Source organism: Accipiter gentilis, chromosome 20 (genome assembly GCF_929443795.1).
Source record: "Accipiter gentilis chromosome 20, bAccGen1.1, whole genome shotgun sequence".
Lineage (NCBI taxonomy): Eukaryota > Metazoa > Chordata > Aves > Accipitriformes > Accipitridae > Astur > Astur gentilis.
The window spans coordinates 2,320,187-2,346,065 of record NC_064899.1 but is presented as its reverse complement, the minus strand read 5'-3'; the positions used below and the strand labels follow the sequence as shown (position 1 = coordinate 2,346,065).

Sequence of the window (25,879 nt, the reverse complement as noted above, 5' to 3'; positions counted from 1 at the left end):
CGTCAGGTTGCTTCAGTCAGGAATCCTTTTCAGGCCAAAAGCAGAAAAAGCTCATTTTTTAAAAAAAAGTTATGATTAAAAAAAAAAAAAAGTAAAAAAAAAAAAAAATCAGCATATCTAAATTTAAACTATGTCAAATTCTAATAAGATTTTTCTAGGGAAACCCTTTACGTGTTTGCCTGCAAGACTGAGGCATCAGTTTGTAACCAAGAAATGGGAACTGTCATGGGCAACTATATTGCACCGTTCAAAAGCTAAGAAGCGTGAAGTTAACTGGGGAAACCAGCACCCTTTTCATACCAAAATATATTGATATCTTGTATCTTGTAGGAGCAAATACACTTTTATTATAGACTCATAGAATCATTTAGTTTGGAAAAGACCTTTAAGATCATTGAGTCCAACAGTAAACCTAACACTGGCAAATCCAGCACTAAACCGTATCCCTAAGTGCTGCATCTACACATCTTTTAAATCCCTCCAGGGATGGTGACTCCACCACCTCCCTGGGCAGCCTGTTCCATATTCCACATGTTGAATAAGAAGGTAGCATTAGGATAAAAATTTTGATGGTGAATCCGTTACCTTGACTATGAAAGTTACAGTATTTATTAAAAGACCATTACAGCAGATGTGAGGAGAAGCCTGACTAAAACTGGAAAAGCCAAAATATAGTCAAAATTTGTTTCATTCCTTTTTTAGACCTGCCCATCTAAGATTTGTTAAGGTGAATACATTAAATTGTTTCTATGGAAGTCAGACTAGTGATATTAGGGATCGGTACTCATCAGCCACTAGTGATTCATTTAATACTGTCTGTACTACGCCAGTAATGAACTTCTACATTTTATACAAATTTACTGCTTAAGAAGGGCTAAGCTGGAATTCCTGGAAATGAGAATTCACTCTTTATGCAGAGACTTGATTTTCTTTTCTCACTGATTTTGATGAGGTGGCACAGTCTTTTACATCAGTATGTTCTTGCCAGCAACTTTTAGTAATTCATTCTGCCAGCAAGAATGCCACCTGAGATGCTACATTTTTTTCTGTCTTTTGAGGTGGTATCTATCACATAGAAATCTGGATACTGGAAGAGGGACTGTATAGCGGAAAGTAATATATTGCTTATTATAGATGATGTGAATTCCAGAAAGGAAGATCACTCTCAAGTCCCAGTGTGTCAGCTGAAGCTGCAGTTGTTTAATGATTTTGAAAATCAGGCAAAAGGAATTTCAAATTGGAAGAAGTAATATTTCAAAAAGAGCCACCGTCCCTAGTCACCACCCACTAGGGCTCCATTTGAAAAGGTAATTTAGATTAAAGTAATTCTTCCAGTTTAGCACTTTGCCATTATTACTTGCCAGAGGACTCTGGCTATGTTTATCTTCGATATTATTAACTTCAGTGGACTTGAATGTAAGCATTTTAGTTGAGTATCTCATCAAAGGGCTGGGTTCTTAATCTATGAAATCCCACTACAGTGAGTCAATATAAACCACAGATGGTAGATATTTGGAAATTGATAATGATGTATAGATTTGAATTTGTCAGGTTAATACTTTTGCTACCAGCTAGAAATTAAAAGCTGTCCTTTTGGAACTATTTATATGCCAATTAGGCAATTATCCTTTTTTTAACACTTATCAAATCTGATAAATATTTCACCCAAGTTCTTTTCCTATAAGAAGAGACCTCCAAAAAGAAGCATTATTCTTGTTCAGAACATAGATACTAGGAGCTATACTCACATATTCATAAGAGATCCAGCATCTGTTGGGAAAAGGGAAAACAAGATTTAAAATCCATTTACTCATTACAAAGAGCATTTTTTCTCAACATCAGAAAGAAATACATTTATAGCTTGAAAAGTTAAAATAATTTGTCTTTGGTTTTTGGTTTTTTTTTTACCAATGTAACAGGTGATTTTATTCTCCCCTATAAATATATTGCAAAAATGTACAGAAAGATGTTTTAATTATGACCATAATAATCAGTTCACTGTTGTCAAAAGAATGATTATTACTGAGTAACTTCAATCTGTTTTGCATTCTTGGCATGTGAGAAAGACCTATACTGAAGCATAAACAGATCATGCCTCGGAGGAAAGTGTACTCATTGCCTAATTGAATATATTATTCATTTTATCTTTCCTTTGACTATATCGTTCATTTTATAGCACAAACCCCTACCTAACCCATCCTCTGGTGTGCATGCTCATTATTTTAAAATTAAGACCTTCCATTGCTTAAGTGCTTGTACACAGAAGCACAAACACATCTAAATTTACTCTCTTGTGTAGGCCAATTGAATTAACTTAGCTGCACATTTGAATAATATAAAAATGCACATAATGATCAGTAGAACCAGGAGTCATACTCGTAATTTCTTTTTAGAAATCACATGTAACTGTTCACTTGAGAAAGCAATTTTTAACTTTCTCTATAAAAATAGAAAATCAGACAAATAGAAGGATCAAAAAAAGTTGCAAAATGTTAATGTTTTTGCTTTGAAATAATTTAATTTGTATATCAAGACTAAGAGGGCAGTTTCTATATGCATGTTCTAAATTACTTAATTAAGAAGTGAAGATGCTTCCCTCCTGCTGAATGAATGCTGTGCAAGTCATTCATTAAAAAAATATGTAAAATCATACCTGATATATTTTAACTATGTTATTTATTCTTAAGTCAGTTCCTTTATTCTTAAATCAGTTCCTTCAGAACAGACTTAGATCTGAATATTGATGGCATACTACTGAATTTTTTAATATGAAATTAACACTTTTTTTTTTTTCTCTTTTCAGTTCAACAGAAGAGCAGTTTCACTGGCAAACACAAGGTAATGTACTTATCTACATATACGTGTTACATTTATTCTCTCCCAGAATGATCATATTTCCTAACGCAGATGGAGGAGAAAACAACATTTATTTATGCAGGGATTTTTTTTCATTGCTAGTGTGTGAAAACCCTACTTAAAAATTGGCAAAATTTTGCACAAGTTGACAAAAAGAACACCAAGACTAATGTAGAGTTTTGAGAGGGGGCATTGCTAAACGTGTCTCTAACTTTTTTTAAGACTAGACCTGAAGTTTCTAATTTTGCTTTTATTAACCCAAGGCCACGCTTGCAAAGGATGGTGTAATTTTCAATATGCTTAGTGTCCTCTGAATATGTGATCTTGGTGTGCTCTCCATTCCTTCATCAGCTGTAAATGCTTAGTCACATGTAACTGGTTTTACCTTTTGTCTTGTAACTGATTTCACCTTTTGCCTTTCTTCTACATTTTTATGTTGTTAATTTTATTACAGATGGTCAGAAGGATATAGAAGATGAACTCACCACTGGTCTGGAGCTGGTGGACTCCTGTATTAGATCACTGCAGGAATCAGGGATACTCGACCCACAGGACTATTCAGCCAGTGAAAGTAAGTTGCTAGAAACGTGGTTTTTTAGAAGCCAGACATATTTGTAACATGTCATGCTTTAAAACTGAATGCATATCTTACAGTGTTTTTCTTGATTAGTTTCTGGTATCGGCAGGAGAAAAAGCGGTTGCGAGCAGTGAATTGCCTCCTCGTCTTTGCAAGTTTTGGTTTTGTTTGTAATGGAGAGAATCTCACTGCTAGTTCGTGGGCTAAAAAACCAAACATGGCATATATTTTAAGGAAAATATTTTATAATTGTGGTATGGCTGTACTATACTATAAAGTCATGTCACAAGACTTCAGCATCACCACTACAAAAGCCCAGGGAGGGGCTAGCTTGGATGGGAAACTGGCAGGAACTGGCTGAAAAGATGGAAACTAAGAAAAAAATGCTAGGGAAAGATGAAGATGGTAGATGGAGAGAAGTCTGGGTACATGAAGAAAACTAGTACTAAAGCAAATTCTGGTGAGTATCACAAAAAGATAAGACACAAATAGAAATGTATATAGATGGGAAGGAGAATAAGGAAGGTGGGCAAATGGAAAAGAGTGATGGAGAAGAGGAGCAGTAGGGATGCATTGTGTGGGGGACCAGCAGGGAAGGAAATGAGATTTCTTGAAGCAGGAGGTCCAGTCAGGAAGTTGAAAGCTGAATTTGCTTGGTTGGATGGTTTGTTCATGGGATCAGGAGTTAAGCGCAAAGAGAGAGAACAACAGGGTGATGAGAACGACATTCAAGAAAGGAAGTAGTGATAGGCTTACGGACAGGGCAATAGCTGTCCCTAAGAAACACAGGTTTGGAGAGAACAGGCAGGTGTGTGTGCTCACAAGGGAGCAGGCTCCCCCACAGAGCCGCAAGCTTGATCTGCTTCATTGTCAGGAAATACCTGTGAAGCCTTTTGTCGCAGCGCCCCATACTCCTCTGCTCCAGGCCCAGCTCGTAATGAAACTAGATTGCTATTTGCCATTTATGGATTTAATTAAGAATCAGATATACATGCCAAAGCTAACACTTGCAGTTCTGCTAATCACTCATAAATGCAATTAGGATGTCATATACTGGATTTTCTTTTTGGTTTGGGGGTCTTTTTTCAATTTAGAGTAAAATATCACAAACACATCAGACAGTTAAAATGTTACTGTGTTTGCGAAGTCAAAAGTACCAAAGCCAAGGCTGTCTGTATAACGTAATACAAATTTCTTATGACTGCATTGTAACACAATTATTATCACGCCCTGTTTTCTACATTTTTTGTCCATGCCTCATTTACCCCAAATCTAAGGCTCAGATTGCACAGCAGACTAGAGGGGGATTTCATCTGGAGTGCTTTTGACTTCTCTAAGCAATGAGTACAACACACATACTAAATGCAAACAAAAATCTCGTATTTGACAGTTCAGCTCTGCACTTAAAATTGATTTGTATCCCTCCTTCGCGTCCTGAAGTTCTGATGTTATAGTTGTGAAATCATTCAAAGTATCTTCTACTGATGCTTAGTTTTAGGTGTTCCCTGCTAGTTCGCAGGTGTGCTGAGAACAAACGGCTGTAACTGGACACTGTGGAACCAGTCTCAGGTACATGAAGCGTGATATGAAAGGAAGTTTAAAACTCACTCTGAAGTGCCTCACACACAGCATTTGTACTTCTTAGACACTTTAGGTCTTAATTCCTTCAATGTTCAAATAGGAAATGAGTTCTATGTAAATCTCCCACTTTACAGGTACTCTAAAAATCATTATTTGGATGTATTTGAAGTAAACGTCGAGTGTCATAGAATAATCCAGCAGGGTGCTGTTTTGGTTTTTTTTTTCATTGTATTGGACATTTTTCATTGAAGGTCGGAGGTCATGCAGTAAAAAAATGAGGCAACTACAAAACACTGAATAGTTTTGTTTTGTATTGTGTGCACTGGCTGTAAGACAAGGAAGGAGGGGAAGAACAATGATTCAGAAAAGGCAACTTAGTCTGGCATTTCCTAACTTTTGAGCTCTCAATTTTACAATTTTAGTTATGTTTACTTCTGCAGTTTGAGTGCATAGCTGTATTTTAAGTAACAAGGCAGACTCTGAGGAGAGCGTTTCCAGCCTGCTGTGGCAATTCGAGTCTGGTTGAGGCAGACTTTTAAACCATCATGTGAAAGCCTGCCCAGGGATGTGACCACGGCTTCTTTTTCTGAACGGTGTGCATCTAGTCTAATGAGTTAATCTATGGGTAGCTCTGCCTTTGTAGAGGATTAGTGTGTCTCTAGTCAGAATCCTTACGATTTGGTTTCATGCACTCTGATTTTCTCAGAATTAGTTTTCAAAAGTCATAGCATAGCAGGCGGCTTTTATAATACTCTAAATCCCAAACATCACTTCACATGTGCTATTCCTTTAGGAGCAAATAAAAGCCATGAAAAAAGGCTAATGGGACAAGTCACATGAAAGGGGCTTACACAGGAGGGGTTCTGTATCGCTAATAGGGATATCGCTAATTACCTTTACTGAGTGTGAGTCAGCAAATAAAAAAATATAAATATATAAAGCTTTTATTAATTTGGCAAAATGCAAGCAGAGCGATCACTGTTTTTAAAGTAATTATTGTTAGACAAGGACGGGCAGACTCATAACTGCTGCGTGCTCTCTCATACAAGTTTTCTGTGGTTGTGCTGACCCTGGGACAAGGTCATATGCATCTGAGGGGAACTCCTGCACTGCTGCCCGTCTCTTTCTTCTCTCCCAACTCAGTACAAATTGGCTTCCCAAAACCATGTGTTTCCAGTTACAAGCAAACAAACAAAAAGTAAGGAAACTTCCAGAATTACACAAGAAGCTGCAGCTGTGTTAACACCTGAACCTGCATCTCTGTGGTCCAGTTCCCTGTGCTGCCGTGATTTCTCTTTATCTTTATGGTCCTATAGGTCTGTCACAAACTGCATCACTCCAGTTTACAACAAACATGACCTGGCAATTTTTGTGGACTCAGAGGGGACTTGAGCTTGTCCTAAGTGTTTGTGGGGATGTCACCAGCAGAATGACGGCGGTCCACGCGTGCCCTTGGTCCCTAAGAGTGGGCAGGTACAGGCTGCTGCTAGTGGCTGTAGCCATTAGCTACAGTGTGTCCTAGGGACCAGCCTGGTCCCTCCGTGTCGCTGTGAGGGCACTCGATCCGATCCATCCTCCTCCCTGCTGTATTTCACTGTTCGTGGCAGCCTGGAGCTTACTGCAGAGCTGGCAGCTCCTCCCTGAAACTATTTCTTCCCTCTACCATTATCTTTTTCTAATGGGAACTCAAAAATACTGCTTTTGCACAAATGAAGATAAATAACTGTCACTTTAAATAGGATCAGGGGAAAGATGGGACATGTGAGAGCCAAGCTAATCACACTATAAGACACCGGAGACGAGCCACGGGAGAGAGACGGGAATGCACAGTAAGTGTAGGTCCTGAAATCACTGGGAAGGAAACGTTCAGGGGAGTGAAATTTAGTTCAGGACAGAGATAATACTAGGGAAGTTTCAGACAGACATAAGACACAGTAGTACTGAATAGTGCCTGTAGCTCAGGTAAGGTATTTTCATGGCAGAATTGATTAATTTAGTGGGGAAAGACATGGGGGAAAAAAACATTTTGCAAGGGCTGAGTACGTATTTTGGAGACCAAAAATTAATATTTCACACTAGAGATCTTGGAAAGATGGGGGATGAAGGCAACAAGACACTTTTTTCCTCCCCTTCCCATCACCACTGTCTCAAAATCACACAACTACTTCAGATTCATTCCTTTTACTACCTAGTCAGTACACCTCCTTTTTCGTTTGTTTGTTTCATTTTCTCCTTTTTTTTCCGCATTACCTGTAAGAACAATTGAAAACCTTCCTGGAAGGAAGGAGAGTAAACACAGATACACAACTCTGAGTGAAGAAGGGTGATTGCTGAGGAGATTTGTCATTAAGGCTTGATAAGGTCACAGTCTGGCCTGCAGATCAGTGGGAAAGGTCCTGATGAACTGCCTGAGGCCCCCAGACAGACGTCCATCCTTCTCCACACAGAGAAACTGGAGGCCTCTGAGCAATCGTTAAGGACCAAACTGCCTTTTCCTGCCAATGTTTGTAAATTTGCATTTTATAGATGGCTAGTGTACAAGTGAGATAAATGTGGAACGAGAGGAATATATTGGTCCTGTATTTCTTTCCCTCCTACTAGTTCCCCTGTACCCCTGTCCCTGTGGGTCATTAGCATGGCACAGCAGAGGACTGCCGTGATACCAGCATCAAAACTATTTCTGAGATAATTAGCTGAAGCCCATTGAATCCTTACAGACGACACTGAATCCTTACAGGCTACAGCAGTGGAGAGAGGCAACGGTTACTCCCTCTGTCATGGCATTAGCAAAATGAGGGTTAGACGGACTGCTGAGATTACTGAGCAAATCCATTGGCACTGTCTTCCTAACTTAAACCGCAGGCTCAAACGTCTCCTAATCCAGAAGTCTCTAATTTTAATTTAAGGTATCTATACTTAAATCTTTCATGCTATTTCCTTTGCTTCAGTCTCCACAAAATGAGCATAAGACCGGTCTTAAAAGGATTATGGGGCAGATTTATGGAGCTTTTGGTGTTTAAGTTTCTAACTGAAACGGAATCGTTTCACTATTTTTCACTTGCTTAATCACTTCATGTGGCAACCGTCCTTCTTTGCTCTCTAAATCAATACTGCAGACTGCAGCCACAGAGTTCTTGTTGACATAGATCAGAAAACCTCTTGAATCAGTCTTCCAATTGTCTGATATTTTTAAAATGCTACATTTTAAATTTCAATTTAAAAATAAGTGCTTTATATTGGAATTGAAGTTTTTCCCACCTGACATTGCCAGTAGTGCAGACAATTTTTTCCCCCTAAATTTCCGAATGTATTTTTATTTATATCTGTGACCCTATTGTCCTGGTTCTCCAGATTAATTACAGAATTCAGCGCACTGATAAGGGAATAAATGCAATGTAGATTAAGTAACACTGTCTTCTTGGCTAACACCATTTCAGAGTGCACTTAACTGAGGCTACATGTTGACAGAAATGCAGGCAGCTAAGGATGTCTCCGTCCTTCTGAGGAAGAAAAAAGCATGGCTTACCACTAAGGACTCAGTCCCACAACATATTAACTAACTGTCTTAGTCACTTGAAACTGTTTGCCCAAAATGCAGCACAAATGGGTAGTAGTACCATTTAGATGTTGATTTTTTTTTTTTCATCTGAAGAATGACTTATGTTACAAGAACAGATTATTTTTATCACATGAAATTATATATAGCTGTTTTATTAGACAGATGTGGTTTTCACTTAAATAACCTGTCTAATTCTGAGGCTAAAAAAATGGGCTAAGCTCTTATTTTATTCTCTTCTTTCAGTTTTGTTTCAGCAATTTTTTACAATAAGAGATCCTCCTTACTCAGTGTGAAAACAGATGTCCCCATTTGAAAGAGCACTCCTTGTTCAACCTTTCCGATTTTCATCCTTTATCAGCTGCTTTATTCAGATATTGAAAATGGATTGAAACAAAAAGGCACTATTTACACAATGAATGTGTAAAAGGATGTGTGTTTATGTGTTTCCCATCCCATAGCCCTTGCTTTGTGAAATTGCCACCTGTCAGATGGCTGACATGCTCAATGAGATGAAATTTGGCATCAGTGGACCTCACAATTTGTTGATAGATGAAGTTATTTCCATTTCATTTTCTGCTCTGAGAGCCCGGGCGATCCAGCTGAGTCATTCTTTGGGCACACAAAGGAGGTATTCTCATGGGATCTCCTGGTAAACACTACTTGTTGGAGTATTGTCTGGAGTACTGGCAATACACACGAATAAAATCATGTGCTCTTTGAGTACGTTTCAGAACTGAAGAACACCTAGGAAATATGCGTGCCCCTCTTTCATTTTAGGACTGGAGTCTTTGGAGTAGGAGTGGCAGAAGTGCATAACACGGGTCACAGCACCTTTCTTTCTGCTGCAGTAATGCAAACCTGGCAGTTGTCTGACTCAGCAGATCTTAGCTCCAGATAAATCTTTTGGACTACGAGGTCTGAGGAAATTTTGATTTATTGATGAAACTTCTGTCAGTATTGTAATATATTCAGGGTCAGTATTTATGGTTGGACATTTTGGATGCCTCTCTCTATTCCACCCATCTCTTCTAATACAAGCCTTTTCAGTATCGTGGCTTCAAAACTTTGGGGTTTCAAAGTCATCTTTGCCCAATTTGTAATGGGGTAAATCTTCCGAAAGGTGAACACCCTTTGTTAAAGTCTGGTTTCACTGTTATTCGTTGTTATATTCTCACAGAGAAAGTTGTACAGAAATTGTCTCAACCGCGGGTCGAGTTCAGTCTTCTGAAGTAGTTGTTAAATACTTTGATTTCTGAGAAATGGGGATAAGATGTTGTTTCCTTCATCTACCTCCCCTTTCTGGCCCTAGTCACCCTAAGTGTGAGCATGAAATAATTATCATGTCATTTAACGCTGTAATAGCCACTGGCTGGTAGCAAACACCGAGACCTGCTTCCAGGAGTGGTCCTCAGCAGGAGATTAATATCTTTACAAAATAGCTGACATACATAAAGTTTCTGTATATTCATTGCTAACCCCACTAAGACGTTAAGAGTTGATTTGACCCGAGAGCCAGCTCTTACATCTCAGCATCAGTGTTTACAGCCAGCGCTGCCTCAGGAAATGCTCCATCAATTCTGAGCATCCTGCGCTTGGACTTTATTGTTTTCATCCTCTGTCAGAGGCAGAGTTCAAAGGTATTGAGAATAGCATCGGTGAAAAGATGTAGCTAAACACTGTCATTCAGTACTCCATCACCCCTGCTCTTACCACGGCTATCAGGATGGTAAGGGCCAGGTAAAACAGCCACGTCTTTGTTGCTGACATATCGCATCCTGTTAAATTCATGTTGGTCTTCTCGCTTTAAGAGCGGGAGTGAAGTTTTCCTTTTCGGTCTCTTCCCTTACGCAGGCAGGAGGAGACCACTGCAAAGAGTCAACCTTAGGTGCGGAGCCCCAGGATGGGCTCTCACCACGGGATTCCTGGCAGGCCTTGGTATCCGCTTCACCAGCCATGGTCCACCGTGGGCTTCTGACACGGAGTGTTCGGGTCCGTGGCTCAGGTCCAGCTGATCTCGTTCTGCTTTGGTTTGTGGCCTGCCTTCAAGTTCATGCGTTGGTTGTTCGCAAGCAGGAGGCCCGGTGAAGGCTGAAGGAACCATCAGCCTTCGGGGAAGCAGCTTCTGCTTTCCCTCATTCCTCAGGGGTGGCAGCTGTGGGTACCCTCCTGTGCAGAGCTTTGGTCGCCTCGATTATTCTGCGGCCCTCCTGTAGATTGGTAGGGTGTCTGGGGGGGCTGATAGGCTTCTCAGGGAGAAAGCACTAGAAGCCGCTGGCAGAAGTACTGCCCAAAATGTGACGGTCCCGTACGTGCCCCTACAGTTGGACCTAAACTGCTCCAGGCTGCCTCTTGCAATGTCCTCTCCTCAGGAAGGAACCTCCAGCCAGGGACGCTCACGCCATCTTAGTCTCTCTCCCTAGGCCTCCTCTCCTGCGCTCTGCAGAGGCAAAAAACCTCCCAAAAACCCAGGCGTAATTTTCCGTGTAAGAGTGGCCTTGCTAGCCTCACTTTTTACACGCTTACGTTCCTTCAAGCGAATCCACATTGCTTATTGGTGTGTCACGTTGGGAGTCCAGAGGTAACACTATGACAGCGTTGCAAGTAAGTCATTTCTGATTTCCCTCCATTTCCGTACAGCAGCCTATAGGCAGATTTTTTTGTTTCAATGTCCTTTCACCTGCAGCATGCTTCTTGGAGTTTCCTTCTTTCTGGTTATGTCTACATGATGAAATGTGCTTTTATATATAAATTCCATACTGATATCACAATATTACTTCATATCTCTGAGCTTGCTTGTCCTGAGATGAATCCGACTTTGAAACCCGGTGTCATTTCGTGCTGCGCAACTGACTTAAAATCCTTGCCTAAGGAAAACAGCCCCGCACAATCTAGTCTTATCACTGTAGTACAAAATGTGAATGTCAGATTAACACAGGAGCGGTAACAGCAGGTAAAACACTCATGGAGGGTGGAAATGGAAAGGTGAGAGTCGAGACCAGGAAAGCAGGAACAATTAGGAGCAACATCAAAGATGGAGAGGAGGTAGCAATCAGCTTATAATGCTTAGCCTGTGGCAAACACAAATCCTGCACCGGCAACCAGGTGTTCCCTCATCCACCGCAGGAAGCAGTTACTGAAACTCATTAGAAAATGACAGTGACTTATGGTAGCATCTGTAGGAGCAGAACAAAGAAAGACTTTTGGCATCCAAACCTACAAGGCAAAAGAACATCAGTAAATACTGTGCCTGTAGTAGGGGCCAGGAAACAAATGCACCCACACCCTCACGACAGACTGATGAACCGCTCACCCTGCCCCTGCCGTAATGGCGCAGTCAGGAGTGCCAAGAGCCGCGTCGTTCTGGGATCTGCCGATGCCAGCTCGTGGCATAAGCGGTGTGTAGATACAGCCTTGGAAAAGAGGGAGTTGGCTTGTTAGCCTGTGTAAAACGAGGTATACGGAACAAAATTTTGGCAGGTATGGGTTTGGGTTTAATTTCTTTTGTGCTACATGCAGTTTACGTAGCTCTCAATAAAGTAGGATTTTTGTGACTTCTGTAATGTAGAGTAGGGAGTTTTCTCTGTTTTTTCCATTCTGGCCTTATAAATAGAGAAGTGTATTTTCTGAGTACAGCACGAGAAGCAAATGGGTGTACTTTCTGGTTTATGGCAGAGGAGGTTTCAGCACATGAAGAAGATTTGTCTTAAAATTTTGACCTTTTTGACTCACTTTTTAATTGACTTCTGAGGCAGTGCTAAACACATTCTGAACTGGCTTGCTTCAGAGACCAAATAGCCATTTTTCTTTCTGGACAGAAAAGATTCAAGACTTAAGCCTGTCAAAGGTCAGCAAAAAATGGAGTTCTACTTTGCACGAGAAGAGGAAACCTGTTTTGTGCTAGTAGTTAAGTTCATAGAACAACTAAGTAGCATAATAGATCTACTGATACCTTTTCTATTAGATCCATATATCTATGAGTAGTTTTCTATGCATTATAGTGACAAGCTGGTAGGCGCTTTTTTTAATTACTATTGCTATTTTCCAACAGTCTAATTTAGGTCTGTCCAAAGAGATTTGTCTAATTTTTCTAATTTCTGATAATATTCAGCTTCCATGTGAGTCCTGTTTGTGTGATGTCTATAACCATCTGATTTTGTTTGCTAGAAATAAAAAGGGAACACATTTGTTTAATACTATCAATAACAGCTTAAGGCTGTGCTAGGCACAGAGGGTGACTAGGAACACTTGACATTCACAGCTGGTCTTCAAAGGTATAAAATACTTCCAAAAGATTAGGATTTAATAATGCAAAATATGTTCTTAATTTACTTGGCTTTTCTTTCTGTAAATAAAGCACACATTCTATTTTAAATGTAGTTATTCTTTGCAAAATGGGAGACTGATAATGAAAACAGAAATTTAAAAATAAGAATTATTTATGCCAAAATTCAGCGTTTCCCAAATGGAGACATGACAGTTCCTTCTGAGTTGGAGCTTGCTGTCTGTGTCCCTGCATGCAATGCCTCCTCCTGCATGCAAATTTCTTCTTGCGGTCACGTTCAGAAATGTATCTAATCCCATCCAGAAGCCCCGATCAGGTACTGCTCTCCTGTGGTTCCACAGTCTGATCTTTTAATAGATACCAAACTTCTGTTACTGTGAAGTATTGTGTGACTTCTGGCACTCCTAGTATTGCATACCACCTGCAGAGTTTCACAGAAGTAACATCGTCACCATCAGCAAATCACGCCATTTGTGGAAAGAAGTGATTTATATTCTTCATGCAATTCACATCGCGTCTACCTTAGGCCACTGACAGGGTTTTGTTGGCAGAGGCTTCTCACAGAGGTGTAACAAGTGCCAGCAGAAATTTCACTGCCAAAAGAGCTCCAGATCATCCTTAGATATCCCTAGGTGGAAGGCTGGAGGATATTATTTTTCCTCTTTGTGTCCTCCATAGTGCAGAAATGTAATTTAGTTATTATCCTTACTGCCCATCTTGTTCCTGCGTTGTTTCTATCTATTGCTCCTGTAAAGCGCATCATCCTAATGGCCAGTGATAAATTATCTCTTTCAGAGACTATCTGATTTCAGTATCTCTGCTGAGTTTAGCAAGCGATTTCATAAATATGATTAATCTTCTACAAAAGAAGTTGTTTAATCCTGGGGTCATTTAAAATTTGCAGTAGTAGGATATCCTTGGTTTTAATCAGCTTTTTCTATTAAAAAAAAAAACAACCCAAAGACAAGCACAACTTCTGTATCCTGAGCTTAAATATGTATAAATCTATTCTTGCTCAGGGCGTGTCTTTAGGGCTTGTTCTCTAGCATCTTCAGTAATTTATCTCATTAGTAACAGAACCCCAGATTTTTTTCCTGTCGTCAAACATTACCAAGTATTGCATATGAAAGAAGATCTGGCTGTATTATATTTCAAACAAACATCTGGAGTAATGCAATGTGTGATACCATATAGAAAACAAAACATACACTATCTGAGTAAATAACACTGAAGTTACCCTGTTACATCAGGATGGCTTAGGCTTTGCTGTGTTACCTTGTTCCACGAGTCTGCTAGTATTTCATATTTGCAACATGTTTCCTAACCTGCAGAAGACTTTTATATTTTTTCTATGCACTCCAGGTCTTATGTTTTTCTACTGCTTCTTGTGGACATTTGTGGTGCTTTGCTATCCCTTGGAGTAGTGATGTTATTTCAAATCCTAGCCAACACCTCTGTTTTCCTCTTACAATAATGGCAGAATCTGTATCTTGTGTAAAAAGCAGAAGATAATCAGCATCTAATGAAACTATTTTCTATTCCCAGTTCACTTACTCTTGAAATAAAGGGTTCATCTTTCATTCCAATAGTAATTAGGTCAGAAAGAGAGTTAGGAGGGATATCCTTGTATTGTTCCCTTACATAATGATATCAGCCTAGTTTTTGCATCATTTCTCCAGATATATATCATATATAGAATTCTTGGATAGAAATGAACGTATTCTACATTTCTGAATGCATTCCACCAAATCCTATTTTCCAGTACCTAAGAATAGGTTCTATAGCAACACTAAAGCCCTTTTCTGTATTTGTAGGTAGAACATAGCCCTTTAATGCTGGTAGAGCATGGTATTGCATACAAATTACTTGTGGTTTTTGTAAAACAAGTTTGTTTTCAGTGTACTCATTTAAGAATTGCTGCCTCTCATCTAAAGAGATGTGTTTGTTTCGTAACAAGGGAGCTGCTTGTGATTTAGCATATGAAATATTATCATTTATTTCTTCATTTTAAGTATGCATTTGTCCATTTGTGTGCGTGTCCCCTCCCCTTTTTTTCCCAACTCTCTTCATTTTTAGGGTATGGAATACCTTTGTTATATTGCAGCCTTGGCATTTTTTCTTGTAATATAAAGGTACTGATATCTTTAATATTCAATATCTCCTAGAAGGTAGATCTTGAAATATTTTCCTAGTACTATTCTAGATTTGGAGGGAGAATGGGGGAGATGCTTATTACTATTGTTATATTATAGCTATTTGTTATCTTCTGTTTGAGATCTGACTTACAGTTGGCTTGGAAGTCCTTTTCCTACAGAATCTGTTTGACCAGTCATCGCTGACAGGATTTGTTTTCATCTGCAGACCTTAAGTTTTGCTTTAGTTTAACCTCTCCTTTTTTCTGCCTGTAATTAAGAAAGGGTTTTCTTTTTATGATAGCCACAAAGGTCTCTCATCTAGTTCCCAGGGGTTTCCCCCACAATTGCCCCCTGCCTCCACTGCTTTCACCTGCACTTTCTGCAACTTCCCCGGAGACTAGAAAATGGGGAAGAGGGGAGAGATCTGCACTTGAGCAGCAAGGTGGCTGCTCCTTGCCACCCCCTGGGCACTTGTAGGGCTTCCCTTCCCCTCACGCAATTCCTTCGCTTTCTAAAAGCATCCTAAACCATCTCAGCAAGAGAGAGTGTCTTCAAAGAATGTTTCAGATGACCTCAAAAATAGGCCAGACTGCAACGGAGGGGTTTAAACCAAACAAACAAACGTACGTTCTTTACCCTTCCAATTTGGAGGGAAAGTTTGCTCTGGGTCCCAGCCAGATATGCAGCTTAATTCTGGGAGCAGGAATTGGAAAACAGGATATACCAGTGAGATGGCAAAGAATTTAGTATCACTAGGAACGGATCCGTCCACCTTGTCTTTAACCATCAACCCCTCTTCTTTACTGTCAAATACTGTGGAAGGACGCTGGCAGGTTACCATCAGGAGCTATCCCTGGTTTTATTGTTCTTTCAGTCTAGTTCCAGGATTCCCCTAGCATCCCAAATACAGCTGAACACTCAGAAACTGAGTGACCACTTTACAGACACCTGACGTGAGCTTTTATTTTATTACATCTTTTTTAGTCATCCATTCCTTCGCAAAACTGGGCAACAAATACAACCCAGCTTTAGGAGCGGTTAGCAACTACTTACCGTGAGTACACACACTTAAAGGAACTAATAAAAAAGTAGGTTGTAGGATAGGAATCAATATTTCACGCTTAAATGAAGTGACCTGAGAGGCAGAAGAAACAGTAAGTGATGACTTCTTGGTATCTGAAATCCTTAATTAGGCATATACTAACAGTTAGGAGATGGTTCCTCTCACTGGGATGTGAAGCACCTCAACCTATTAACTCTGTAAATGAATGTTTAAAGGACATTAAAGGAGTTTTGTTCGTGCTTTCTTTCAACTGTTACCCAAATGAGCAAAGCAGGTTGAAGAATGTGTGAAGTGATTAATTACACTAATTAAACCCACTTTATTTACACTTACTCTATAATTTATCATTACTACTTCTGTCAGTTGATCGAAGGTGAGTGAAGTGTTGTTTATAATTGGTACGGGAGCTAATTAAATATTCGTTCGAGCATGTTTTGGTCTATCTCCTTTGTCAATTAGAACTGGCATCGCAATAGATGACTGACCAAATGGAAATGTGTAACACAATAGTAGTGTTCCACTTTAGTACTTACTTGGAGAAGGAAATGTGCCCCTGTAAGCCAACTGTCTTCTAATCTTAAGGAGACAAAAAAATCTTTCTCCTTTCACTTGCATGATATTTGTGTTGGGAAGTTAACATGACAAACCAAGTAACAAGCATGCAATTATCTCATGGAGGCTGACTAGGTATATGTTTCTGTAGTTCGTAGTGTAATTATTTTAGCCAATTCAGAAATAATTATTGCATAGATTCAGAATACTGAATTAATCATGCCCTTATCTTGTAATAATATAGTACTGTATGTAACTTGTCATTATATGGTAATTATTTAATAATTGTACCACTAGCAGATAATGTATTATTGAATACTTGTTCCACGATAAATTCTGCTCTGTAATGTGATATATGAGTCCTGTTTCATAATTCAACCTTTTTTGTTGTTTTTTTGAAGATTGACCATACTATTGCTAAGTATAATGTTTAATTACTACATACTGCGAAGCTACGATTTGTGAGGCATTCTGTGAGATACTGCAGTCTAAGACTTAGGAAACGGGAGTAACTTTTCAGCTGTGTGACTGGCAGACACTAGGGATAACCTGTCATTGATATCCCCACAGGGAACAATTCCTTTGGTTTCTTTTTGCGAGTTCCTCCTGCACAAGAATCTCACATTCATCAGGCTATTTAGCTCTGTGACCCAGCAATGGCAGTGCAGTATAAGACAGAAAAAATATGAAGTTCTCCGAGTTCATAATGGAGTTAATCCACAGATTCCTACTACCTTAACTTGCTGTCCTGTAGGTAAAAATACATATCTCAAGTACTGGTTGTACTTAAATCTTATCAGACTTCACATCATGTGTTTGTTTTTAAATCCTCACTCATAATCTAGTAATATTACAAATAGCAAAATTTAATAGGATGTTCTTCTTTGCCCCCCCATCTCTAACTGGTGTAAGGGTACTGGACCAGTCTCTCAGCACTTAGAAAACGGCTTAACTTCCGACACTGGTAAGCTCCTTAGAGCCCGAGTTCCTGCTGAGTTTCTTACGTGAGATACTCTTCTGCTAATGACCGCTATGGGGTACGATTTGGGTGAGCTCTGCTCCTTGCGTGCTCACCAGACAAGGCCCTACCTACCCTCTGGGGGAAGGGAAGAAAACGTGTGATGGTTTGCAGTCTCTGATTCCCGACCATGTTCCCTGGCTTTTTTAGGACTGTCAGTGCTGATGCCTATTTTTTGTAATCTCTCACTAAAGCTCCATTCGGCATTAACAACTATTTGTTGAATCAAAATGCAGTACTGTGCCGATGCACTTTGGTCTTTGTTTCTTGCCTTTTTTTTTTCTTTTTTTTTTCATTTTTCAATGTAACCCTTTCTCTGCTTAATTTGGGCATCACACCGCCCAAGACTGTGGATCATGGTGGGCAGCTGAGCACCCAGCTTCTTTCTCTTGGAGTTTGCTTCCAAGCAAGTGAGGAAAGCTACAGGCTGTACTCTTGGAGTCTGGCAATGCCAGGGAGCGTTGAATCCCCTGTTGTCACAGGAGGACGAGCAGAAAGAAACATGCTTTCAAAATTTGGAGCAGTACTGCTGACATAGTGGTCTGCCAAAATTTTCTAATAATATAGCTACTCTTTTACCAACATTGTGTTTGTTAAAAATTGATTTTATACTGTACGTTCAGTTGGTACATTTTCTCTGTTAGCATGTACCACTTCAATACACTTGGAATATCTTAAAAGCTGATTTGACTCCTACTGAAATAGGCAAGCATATTCCAATGGATTTGAATATAGTAGCCTTAGCACTTGGCAGTTTCTGAGCATACAAAAATGGACCTTTTGGTCCATTTGGACCTTTCTGCAATGTATACGTTGGATTGTTCTGATTAAATGTAGGTATAAAGTCAGTTGCACAAGTGAATATAAATTTTTATGCAGAGGAACAGGGTATTATTTAAAGGCAAAATACACTTTTTTCACACAATGGAAAGGTTCTTTTATCTTGTTTTAAGTATGCCGCAAAGTGTGGTTTGAAAAAAGGGATATCTAAGGGATGGCCTAAATAGAGATATAAGGTAAAATAATTATAGTGGTGGAGTCTTATTGTTGTATTACCATTCTTCTTTCTTTTTTTTTTTTTTTTTTTTTTACTTACTGGTCTGTAATATCTTTTCAATGCTTGCACGAAGTAGAATAATTAGAAGTTTATGTGTATTTGTTCTATACTTGTAACTGATTTTTCATTGCCTAAGCAAGCACTGGTAGAGGTAGAACAGTAGTACATGCAGGTACTGAGAAGCATCCTAGTATTCTGCTGTTCTGAAACAGCCATATAAAGTATTTCTGCATGCAAACTCTTGCTGTTCAAGAATACTTTATTTAAAAAAAAAAATATTTAAAATGAAAGTTTGAGGTTGTGATCTTTTTTTTTTTTTGCTTGGTTGGTTTGGGGTTTACACTGAATGATGGAAGAAGGAAAAGGAGGTGGCCTGAAGAGAGCAGAAACAACAGGCGAAAGATTTTATTTCCAAAGAAAATATTGCTCTTTAAAATAAAAGGACAAATGTTTTAATAATTTCAGTTTTTATCCCATTTTTGACCCAACCATGGCTGATAGTAGTAACCTGGATTCTTTGTGTCCCTTTGGTTTCCCGTAATCAACTGTTACTGTGATGTCCTCGAATTAATAATAATCTCATCGTTGAAGACCACTCCCTTCCTTGGTTTGGTTTTTAAATAGCTGCGCTGCACCTTACCGCGGCATTGCACGTTGTATCGCTATTCGGACAGAAAAACAGCGGCCCGTGAAGAAATCCTGTCCCTGCGCGCGGTGGGGCTCGTTCCGCAGCCTTCGCCTCCCGCTCCCGACCCCCCTTGAGAGGAGCAGGAAGATGCTGCGGAAGCTCTCCTTCTCTGACGGCTCGTGATGGAGCCCGTAACTCACCACTTGACCTTGGCGGCCATGTGCAGCGCGGCCCGTTCAGCGTAATGCCGGGCTGTGGTTATTTTGTGGCAGGCGGTGTGTTAGGAAGGCAGCAGGCGTGGGCTTCAGTGCTGCTCCCTTTAGTGCTGCGGCCGAGTCCTGGGTGCGGGGCTGCACCTGCTCCGCTTCCCTGTTTTGCTTGAAGTCAGTGCGCCAGGTACTCTCAGGTGCTCCAAATCTGTTCTATTATTAGGCTTTTGAAAGAGAGAAATAATAGCCGTGTAATAGCCAACATAACTGCCAGTAAGAGGGCTGGGTAGTATAAACTAATTAAAAGGGCTTCACGAGAAGCTCGCCTCCTCCCCTCGCTGTCTGAACGGTGACTCCTTTCCTCTACCTCTGCCGTGCCTGCCAGCACCTGGGTGTCCAGACCGCGAAGGAAACTCCTCTTTCCCTTCTCTGGTTCCTAGAAAAGTCCTCTGCTTCCCGTCACCCCTGAGGTTTCCCTGATGTAGGCATGTCCTTCATCCTCTGCTGTTCTCTCCCTGCCCGGTCTTCTCTGCGCTCCAGCAGCTTTCCCCAGCTGCGTCCCAAGCGAGACGCACTCCCTCTCCCTCTCCTCCGAGCTCCTTCCTGAGCCGGGTCACGGCAGCCACGGTGAGGAAGACGGGGAGCCTTGCACACTGCTCTGCTTGAGGTTAAGAGGAAGAGGAAGGTATTGTCTGCAGTACGTGTCCACAAAACTGGAGAGAAATCAAAGAGTTCATTACTATACCCTGCTCCATCTTTTGAAGTTAGTCCACAGTGGCGTCTCTTGTGGTATAATGGCTCTGACTTAGTTTCCTGAATTTGTACTCATATCTGTACTATTTTAATACAGGAGGAAAGTGGCCCCGACTGAATCAGTGGAAATTCGGTACTATCCACTATGAATAACCCAACACTAATATTCTTTCACAAGGCAAATAGATTTTTTTTTTTATGTGGTGGTGAAAAAACATAGGCAAAAACAGGTAGTTATGTCTTCCCCATGCCCCAAATAGAACCAAAATGTAGTACAAATTTTTAAAGCAATACTACAATTCCTTAGTATCTGCTAAACTAAACCTTATGAAGCTGGAAGTGTTTGTTTTCAAGCTTATTTTGAATTGAAGATTGGTAGTTAATTATGTAGCATTAAGGGAACAAAGACGACTGAATTGTTCTAGTAGTTAACTAGTGATTTCCAGTCCCTAACTGAAAATAAAGAATTTCCAGCTGCCTTAACTCTTGTGAAAACAAAGGAAAAATAGTTGCATGGACACTTTCTTACATCAACACAACAGAGTTTAAATTTTCGCCGGGAAGAAACAGCAGTTTGTTGTCAAGAGCCATCAGTTTATAGAAGTACACAGACAAACCACATCTCTTCTGGGTGAGCTGTGAGCTCTTCAGAAGGTTTGGGTTTGCCTTCAGATTGAAATCTCAAGAATGTTAATGAGAAAAGCCATCTATCTTTTCCCTATCAGACAAGATGGGACTGCTTGTAGTCCCTAAATCCTGAAAAAGGAACTTGTGCTTTTTCAAGATCACGCTGATTGATCTCAAATGTATCTTGTCGTTTGTACACTTGGCTTAAACTGAGTTATTTATAGATGAGCAGCCGCAGCTCTTTTCTACATTTGCTTCAGAAATGTGGGCTTATTTAAAATTTAAATATCTCTTTCTCTCAAATGACTTTGTAATTACTTTATTGAAATGTATGTACGTTTTAATTGTTCATTACTGCTTGTTAAGGTACAAAATAAAAATTGCTATGCAGTACTTAGTGAACTTAAAAACCATGTGCTCCAAACTTTTTACTAAGAATTTTCTTCTATGGTTTGAATAAGTTTCTTAAAGTGCATGGAAGCGTTCAGGCTAAATGGTGCAGGGAACCCATGTATGCGATTCTAGCTGGCTACGTAAATCCCCTAGTGAGCCATAGTTAATATGAAAGGAACACTTGAAAGCCAGATGCAATGAAAATTTAAACATATTGGGTTCATAGCATGTGATAGTTTAATCATTATTTAAGCTTTAGAAATGTCACAGCATAATTGCTTTCAGAATGAGTACAAACACTTTCATGCACAAAAATTGCTTTCCTGCTGCAACTTTGCCCCTCCTGGGAAAGTTACGCTTTTGTGAATTTTCTGAACTTAATCATGTCACTTGATCACAGGCAAATTCTCAGTGAAAATTCAAAATCCAAAAGATTAAAATAAAGTCTACAGATATATTTTAAAATTAAGCCTGTATTTTCTTTACGCTCTTTAAAAAAATCTGTGAAAATATTTCTTCCATTAAAGAACAAAATTTGCAACAAAACCAGTTAAATGGAAAATGCTTAGTAAACCCTATTTGCAGAGTCAGGGAATAGAAAGCTACCAAATGTTGGATTTATAAGCACCCATGCAGGATTAAATTCAGCTCTTCTATGGCTGTGATACATTTTTAATAACCTCACAGCATGCATGGAGCCCTGCCTCCTTCTGTATTTGTAAGGAAAATACAAGGACCAGAACTTACTTTCTAAATTGCTCCTATATCTGGAATATTCTGATGAATGCAATTGATTTTGCAGTATAAATTGTGTTGATATGTAAGTGTCATAACCCCAGGCTACACTCAGATGCGAACACTTCCACATCACATAGCCTACTACGACTTGTTTATAATTCTAGTGGTTCGGGTTGGATTTTGGAAAATACCAGTTATAATGGTTCTGCCATTTCTGAGAAACAAGCTAGGGGAAAAACTACCCTCTGTGTTAATTTGGGGGTGGGGTTGTTTGCATGTTTTCTAAGTGGAATCTTTTCACAGCAGCTGTACATCCTCGTAGCAAAGACTTAAAGGTCATAAAATTTGGCCTTTGTATCAGGAATCTACTGGGAGTTATTTCTGGTAAAATTCATTGGAATTTTGCCATTGTGAGTCTTTTTAAAACTGAACTGTTCTGTAGGAGCAAAATCAACATAATCATTTCGCATCCCTTGAGGTTTGTGCCACCTTCTGTGCTCTCGTGAGCTTCTAAGTGCTGACCAGAAGATGAACCTCCCATCCCCGTGGAGCCGCTGAGTATGCTGGAGATTATAGCTGTTGGGTTGAAGGTAGACTTCTCTGTAACTCATGCCGTGGCCAAGGCATAACCCTCTTCTTTCCTCTCCTCTTGTATTTCACCTGCTGGGCCCGGACACTATGGAAGAGTAAGCTAGTTTATTTAAAATCAGAAGAGGCTGACATCAGTGAAGGCATAGGGATGAATTAGGTGGGTATTCTTTAATGTAGTATTTCGTGCAGGGAGACGGAATGAGTTCACCATTTAAAGCGGTTGTGGGAGGTCATGTCTAAACCACACAAGAGTGCGGTGCGGGAAGAGCCTTTCCCTCTCTGATACACGCTCACATCATCAGCTAAATCACTTGTACGCGAACCTAATGAATATTAGAACATGTTTTACTTTCACAGAACAACGAAGTAGCTGTGGAAAGCGTTACTGTTCACACTCCCGACATGCCCTTCAGTCTGGCAGCCCCAATTTAAGCTCGCTGCCTGCGCTTGGCTCTCCTGCCGCGCGGTGCTGTGATGGGGAAGGCAGGATAGGCTGAGAAAACAGTCATCAAAGATTCACTGAGATCCGGGTGAGTCCTACATGATGAGAGGAGCTATTAATATTTTAAAGGCTGCCATCCATCCCTACAGGCACCAAAGTATTACGTCACCGTGTGTACAGGACAGAGTGGCAGTAATCAATAGATCTAATGTCCCAGGGAGGGACAAGTTAGTATTTCCCATGCAGAACGACTGGATATAATTAAGTGAAATAAACAAGGCTTATCCTTAGGAAAAAAGAAAACTCATTAACTATTCTGAGCTGGAAACAAGACTTCTTTATCAAATAGTATGGTTGGGATTGTTTAGGGTTAGAATTTCTTCACCGGTGTCGTGGTTTAACCCCAGCCAACAACTAAGCCCCACAGGGCCGCTCACTCACCTCCCTCACAGCAGGATGGGGGAGAGAACTGGAAGGGTAAAAGTGAGAAAACTCGTGGACTGAGATAAAGACAGTTTAATAGGGAAATCAAAAGCCGCGCACACAAGCAAAGCAAAACCAGGAATTCGTTCACTACTTCCCACCGGCAGGCAGGCGTTCAGCCATCTCCAGGAAAGCCGGGCTCCAGCACGCTAAGGAACGGTGACTTGGGAGACAAACGCCATCACTCCCAACGTCCCCCCTTTCCTTCTTTCTCCTTCCCCAGCTTTCTATGCTGAGCATGATGTCCTGTGGTCTGGGACATCCCTAGGGTCAGTTGGGGTCAGCTGTCCTGGCTGTGTCCCCCCCCCGACTCCTTGTGCCCCCCAGCCTCCTCGCTGGTGGGGTGGGGGAGAACCAGGACAGCCCTTGGCTCTGTGGTAAGCACTGCCCAGCAGTAACGGAAACATCCCTCTGTTATCAACACTGTTTTTCGCACAAATCTAAAACATAGCCCCATACTAGCTACTATGAAGAACATTAACTCTATCCCAGCCAAAACCAGCACAACCGGTCAAAACCATACATTTTTTGCAAAGAAAGGAATGTGGTCTGTAACTTCAACACAATAATAATGATGACTGAGTGGTAAAGAAATAATTTGATGTATGTGAATTTTATTACTGAAAAGCCAAACTGAAAAGCTGAAGCCACATATATCTGACAATTTTGAGGCTCACTCAACAGATAATACAGGTATGCTCCTTCACTGAGACTTTCTGACTGCTCTCAAATCCTGTCCCCACAGGGCCCAGCCTCCTCTCCCAGAGCACGCTCCAGCTCAATTCCAAACCCGAAGGATCCTTCCAGTACTCGGCCAGCTACCACAGCAACCAGACCCTTGCCCTGGGTGAAACAGCAGCCGCCCAGCTCCCGTCCCGCAGCGGTCAGGCCAGAGGTGCCATCCAGAGCTACAGCCAGGTACGTGTCCTCAGCAGGCAGGGTCTCTCGCACCTGAAATGGTGTGGGCTGGCTCCCAGTTTAAAGAGAGCTGTTCGGTGCCCACCGGCGCGTGAATGTCTGCCTTTACTTTCTGTCTTGTTCAGCGCATCTGCGGCGGGGTGGAGTTACTGCCTTGATTTTCATAAGTCTGAAGCGGGTCGATTTGCATAGTAATAAAATGATCCTGATTAAAAAGGAGATTTACATGCCAGTTTTACTTCTTTGCTTGCACATGTATTTTGGTGATAGCATGTTTAGGCACTTAAGTTCAAAAATTTCTGTGACTGCTGATTAGAAGCCCTAACTGAGGTCTAGGACCTCCTGCGTTGGTGTCGGGATATTACTGAAAGCAGTAAGTGCCAGCAGACAAAAATACAGCCAGGCTGACACCAGATGAGGCACCTGCTTGGGATACCATGCATCGCCTGGTGCCGTGGCCTTATCCCAAGGGTAAGAATCAGGGTTTTTGCCTTCCCCCCCCCCCCCCCCTTATTGTAAGACAAGCAACTTAACCAGACAGCACCTGTACGTTTCAAACGATTTGAAAGATTGTTTCAGATACTCATGAAAACTTTATCAATCTCTCTTCCTGTCTAAACGATCCCTCCTGGCACTGACATGTAACCCTCTCACCTTCTGTGCTTTTCACTGCAACATCAAAGCCTCTCACTGGGAAGTTAAGCTTCAGTTTAGACAAAAATTTCTAGAAGCGTTCACGCTTATGTACGTAAACAAAGTCCGACTGGGTTTCGTTGGTCAGCTCAGGTTATTTTCTCTGTTCAGATGTTAACCACCCCACTGAAGCAGACCATCTCAGTGTGACGCTGGGACACTTTGTATCTCAGGATTGTGTAGAAGTGAGCACTATTTGAATTTCAAAGCCGTAAATTGCAAAAAGATTTTGAGTATTATATAGTCATTGCACAGCTTGTGGGATACCGAGAGACATACAATATTCTATTCTCTCAATTTGCTCAGAAAAGCTCCCTGTCCTCTAAGACTGAAAAATGAAATAAAGCACAGTTAAATTTCATTTCAAATTGAGTAGGTACTTTTTTTCTTCTATAAAGGGTTTAAAATGAGCCTGCATAGTGGTAAGGCCTCAGGGTTTTTCTGTGTTTACCAAAGAGGACCTCCCTGATGTTCTTTGGGATTGGGGCCAGCAGGAGAGCAAGATTCCAGCTAGAAATAAAAAAGGAGGCTATAATATCCAGTTGTAGCCTGGGCAGATGTCATCAGGACTTGTGCTTTGTGAAAAGCATCGTACCCTGGGGGTTAGCCTGAAAGGGTGTGATGCATTCTTCAAGGAGGCTAGAAAAAGTAAGACGATGGAAAAGGAACAGGTTATGAGAGCAACAGAGCAACAGAAAAAAAAAAAAAAAGAAAGAAAAAAAAA

The 25,879-nt window shown here is 40.6% G+C and overlaps 1 protein-coding gene across 8 annotated transcripts in view; it reads left to right on the top strand.

Annotated features, from left to right (window-relative positions):
• Positions 1-25,879, top strand: part of CTNND2 (catenin delta 2) — a 665,464-nt gene that overhangs the window by 350,750 nt on the left and 288,835 nt on the right. For all 8 annotated transcript variants that reach the window (XM_049823921.1, XM_049823920.1, XM_049823918.1 and 5 more), the window contains 3 exons: positions 2,804-2,838; positions 3,311-3,427; positions 24,290-24,462. In XM_049823921.1, coding sequence (XP_049679878.1) covers positions 2,804-2,838; positions 3,311-3,427; positions 24,290-24,462 — 325 coding nt within the window. The remainder of the gene's footprint in view (positions 1-2,803; positions 2,839-3,310; positions 3,428-24,289; positions 24,463-25,879) is intronic.